The sequence below is a fragment of the Vigna angularis genome, chromosome 5, assembly GCF_016808095.1.
Source record: "Vigna angularis cultivar LongXiaoDou No.4 chromosome 5, ASM1680809v1, whole genome shotgun sequence".
In the NCBI taxonomy this organism is placed as follows: Eukaryota; Viridiplantae; Streptophyta; class Magnoliopsida; order Fabales; family Fabaceae; genus Vigna; species Vigna angularis.
In genome coordinates, this window is record NC_068974.1 from 33,410,542 (window position 1) to 33,415,510 (window position 4,969).

Here is a 4,969-nt window from a genome sequence, read left to right on the forward strand (position 1 = left end):
AATCTTGACAATCTTCTTCACGCTTCAACCACTCTGCCTAACCACCAATCTGAGACGTGGGGATTTCTGAAGCACGGACCTAGCAACCTAGGCTCTGGATACAAGTTCTATTGGAAATAGAAGAAGATTGAAAAGAAACTTGTGTACTGTATTATTGAAATAGCAGAATGGAAGCTATTATATACAATGTATATGACAGTTATAAAACTAGCTGTCTTGACTTATACATTCACTAATATAAATCAATTAATTATGATTGTATTTAATACTTTTTTTATGTACTTAATACTTTTGAAGTATTACTGAGTTTAGTATAAAATAAAAGTATATTCTATAGATATCATTAGAGTGATTTTAGTACCACGAGAGACTTTAAAGACCGAAAAAAATGAACTATAATGAATACGGAAATTTGGAAGAGCAGACATAATGGTTTTCTAACTTTGAAACAGATTTTCATTTATGATGATGTAACACATGTAAGGATTTACAAATTTTTTATAAAATTAGTAAAAAGATTAAAAATATACTGATTAGGATTGATATGATTGAAATGTATGGTTTTACCCAGTCCATATTCTCCAATGCACAGAAAGCAACCCATTAGTATTTGTTAAGTGAGAGAATTGCCAAATGCATTTGAAGAGAAGAAAAATAGAAATTCAAATACCTTAAAATTGCATGCAATGTATCTGAATAAGCAAAGATACATTGCACAACCTCTGACTGGGTCTGGTTTAACAAAAAAAAAAAGTCTCATCTTATTAATACATCAGTATATCACAATCATCTTCCTCTTGTGAAACTACTAAAACGACAATTAATGTCTTATTATCATCTCCCACTTAATCCACAATATCCGTGGAAGGAACCGCTTCCTGTTCTTCTTCCCTTGTTCATCTGAGAGTATAAATTTACAAAAGATAACACCCATTTTCGTTCATCTATCATATTATAATGGTTAACTCTGAAATGAACAGATCCGGGTACGGTGGTGACGGAATATACCGGTCTCTGAGGCCTTCTTTGGTTCTTCCACGGAACACCAACCTTTCACTCGTTTCGTTTCTCTTCCAGAGCGTTTCTTCTTTTCCGTCCAAAACCGCTCTCGTAGATGCTAACTCTTCTCAAACCCTCTCTTTCGCACAGCTCAAAGCCCAAGTAGCAAGGCTCGCCCATGGTTTCCTCAAATTGGGAATAAAGAAAAACGACGTCGTCCTTCTCCTTGCTCCCAACTCTATCCACTACCCCGTCTGCTTCCTCGCGGCCACAGCCATCGGAGCCATTGTCTCCACAGCCAACCCCATTTACACCGTCCACGAACTCTCGAACCAAGTCAAAGATTCCAATCCCAAACTGTTGATCACAATTCCTGAACTATGGGACAAAGCAAAGAAACTCAACCTCCCTGCCGTCATTCTCAGCACCAACAACAACCATCAGGACCCAACTAAAGGTAAGACTCCCAAGGCTTCATTTTAAGGTTGATCCCGAACAATATTCTTTGCTTATGTAGTTTCATTTTTTAAATTGTTTAAATTAATAGTCATATTAAAGTATGCCATTTGTTTCTAAATTCACACACTATTGGATCACTTGCAGACGTGTCACCGAAAATCTGGACTCTCCATGGGCTAATGGAGATGGCAGGGCCGGTGACGGAGCTGCCGGAGAGTGAGATTAAGCAGGGGGACACGGCGGCGCTGCTGTACTCCTCCGGGACCACGGGGCTGAGCAAAGGCGTTGTCCTGACACATGGGAACTTCATCGCGGCCGCTGTGATGATTAGCGTGGACGACGACCTGGCTGGGGAGGTAGACGACGTGTTCCTCTGTGTTTTGCCGATGTTCCACGTGTTTGGGCTGACGGTGGTGACGTACACAGCTCTACGACGAGGGAGTGCAGTGGTGACTATGGAGAAGTTTGAGTTGGAGGCGTTTTTAAAGGCCATTGAGAAGCACAGAGTGACGAAGTTGTGGTTAGTGCCTCCTATTCTGCTTGCTATGGCGAAACAACAGAGTGTGGTTCGGAACTACAATCTCTCTTCATTGAAGCGTATAGGTTCTGGTGCTGCTCCTCTGGGGAAAGAGTTGATGGAAGAATGTGGCAAGCATTTCCCTCATGTAGTTGTTTGTCAGGTAACATATATAATGTTATCTGACAATCTGTTATCTTGATTCATCCACTTTCTTATCTATTTTACTTTCATCACTTTTTTCTTGTGTTTTTGCATATGTTTCATAGTACTATTTGTTTTTGTGGTGTTTTCAGGGCTACGGCATGACAGAAACTTGTGGCATTGTTTCTGTGGAGAATCCAAGAGCAGGGATTCGTCATACTGGGTCAACAGGAATGCTGGCTTCGGGAGTGGAAGCTCAAATAGTGAGTGTGGAAAAACAAAAGCCTCTCCCTCCTAAACAGTTGGGGGAAATATGGGTGCGAGGTCCGAACATGATGAAAGGTAGAGGCATACCAGAATGCTTTATTCTGATACACAAGTCTGCAACTTTTTATTCTGACTTCCTCATTGAAGACTGTAATTTAGATTCCTCTTTCTCTCTGATGTTTTCTTCTGGGATGGATATGGAGGATTGCCATATTTATACTTTGTATGGAGTTTGACATCAATGTGTTGTGTAGCTTTTTCCTATACAAAAACTTAGTACGAGGATTACTCAAATTTTCAGGTTATCACAACAATCCACAGGCCACAAGATTGACCATAGATGAAAAGGGGTGGGTGCACACAGGAGATCTTGGTTATTTTGATGAAGATGGACACCTTTATGTGGTTGACCGTATCAAAGAACTGATCAAGTACAAAGGTTTTCAGGTATGTAGTGCAAATACCATGCCAGTAATGAAAGTGATTTTTTTCTTCTTGCATGATTATATATCTGAAATCTTAACCAAATCCTTGTGGGTCTAATGGGGGTGTTGAAGAACATTAAACAGATGTTCCATGCCCAAAGTGGTTAATGTGTTAATTGTAAAAATTTCAGTCCATAATAACGCATGTGCTACTCTGTTTGGACAATATCATAATCCTTCTGCTTATTTCAGAACTAAGCTATTTTTCTCCTTGTAACTAGGTTGCACCAGCTGAACTTGAAGGCCTTCTCATTTCTCATCCTGAAATATTAGACGCTGTTGTTGTACCGTAAGTGTACCATATAAATGTTCTATAGTGTGATTTTTGTGATCATATGTTATCAATTGTTAGGAACTCACACTTGAGTAACTTCCTTTGAATAGATATCCCGATGATGAGGCTGGTGAGGTTCCAATTGCCTATGTTGTTCGCTCACCCAATAGTTCAGTGACTGAAGAAGAAATTAAGAAGTTCATTGCTGATCAGGTACAGAAAGATAAAAAAAAATAGGTTGATTTTTTACTGTCACTCATAAAACAAATAGATTATCTTGCCAAGATACAATTAGAGTTCACTTAAGTGAAAATATAGTAAATTTTTGTCAAGAGAAAGAAAAAGGAAGTTCTTGCTTTCAACAAAATTGCTTCTTTCATCCTTTTGTTCTGTGTTTGAACTGTCTGTTATAGAAGACTCATTCTGCAGATAAGTACAAGCTCCAAAATTACAGGGTTGTTTAATCATATAACTAAATGTTGAAAATTTCGACTAAAAATAAAGTTAATAATATACAAGTGGATCCAAATCTTATTTTAGAAACTGGTTATGTGAAGTTGAGTTAGGTTTCTGAAAATAATGTTTGTGTGTGTTAAAGTTTTTGTATAACACACTTTTTATTGTTTTAACTGTTTGTTCAATTAATCACATTTGAATGTTTGCTCTGACTGCATATATTTTTTTATACGTATTTACAGGTTGCACCTTTCAAAAAATTGCGAAGGGTGTCATTCATCAGCAGTGTGCCAAAGACATCTTCAGGAAAAATTCTTAGAAGAGAGATTGCTGCAAAAGCTCGATCCAAAATTTAGTGCATTACAAGGGTCAATTCAATATCTGAGATAGAGTGAAAAGTCTGAGTGCATAGAATTTATTAGATGTGCCAAATCAAGTTTAAGATTAAAACCACACAAGAATTCCTACATAATAGCTTTTATTGGCACATAAATTGTTGTAAATTTTACAGTAAACATATACTCCATTTAACCAAAGAAAAGCAAGAAAGTGAATTTGGTGTAGTCTACTAAATTTATCTCTTTTAAGAGTTAGAAAAATTATTATTGGTATAAATTTTCAGGTGGGTATTCTAAGAGTCTATAAATTTAATATTTTTATCCATTTGTAATTTTATATCACAATTTATAAACTCTTTATAGACTATGTCTTCATGAATTATTTTTCTCAAAAATTATTCATCTCTAGTTTGAACTTAAGTTCTTTATAAGCTTAATGCACTAATTTTTTTTAAGTAATAATTAGTCAATATTTTAAAAATTCATGAGTATAATTATTGTTTTCAATTTTTCTAGTCAAGGTTTAGTAAGACGAAGTAGACTCATTTGATCATCTCTAATAAATACAACAAACATAAACTATAAAAAAAATTATATAATGATTGAATTTTGAATTGAAAACAACTAATTGTTATTAAAAAAAATATTATAAATATGCATAAATATTATTATTATTTCAAGTTTTTATATTTAAATTTGACTTCAAATTTTGAATTTAAATTTAAAATAATAATAGTAATTTTGATAATTACTACACAATTTATATATTTAATTTAAAAACTATTACATTAAGCAAATTACCACAAAGTTATTTTATTATAATAATTTAAAAACTTATTTAAATGTTTGGATCGGGAAATTGAATGTTTGAAATATAATGCATGCACTTAATTGGATACTCTTAAAAAAAAATCATCATAGTTTAAATAAAATAAATTATACTTTGGAGTCATTGTAAACTAATAATATACATTTAAATACTAAAATTATACTTGCTTAATTTTTTACACATATGCTTACCTTTTCCAAT

At 34.6% G+C, this 4,969-nt stretch overlaps 1 protein-coding gene across 1 annotated transcript; it reads left to right on the forward strand.

Moving 5' to 3' along the window:
• Positions 1 to 784: 784 nt before the first annotated feature.
• Positions 785 to 4,155, forward strand: LOC108322006 (probable CoA ligase CCL7). Its single transcript, XM_017553943.2, has 7 exons — positions 785 to 1,456; positions 1,603 to 2,138; positions 2,272 to 2,461; positions 2,688 to 2,833; positions 3,093 to 3,160; positions 3,256 to 3,358; positions 3,844 to 4,155. The coding sequence occupies exons 1-7, from the start codon at positions 958 to 960 to the stop codon at positions 3,955 to 3,957; spliced, it is 1,656 nt and encodes a 551-aa protein (XP_017409432.1). The 5' UTR covers positions 785 to 957; the 3' UTR covers positions 3,958 to 4,155.
• The last annotated feature ends 814 nt before the right edge of the window (positions 4,156 to 4,969 follow it).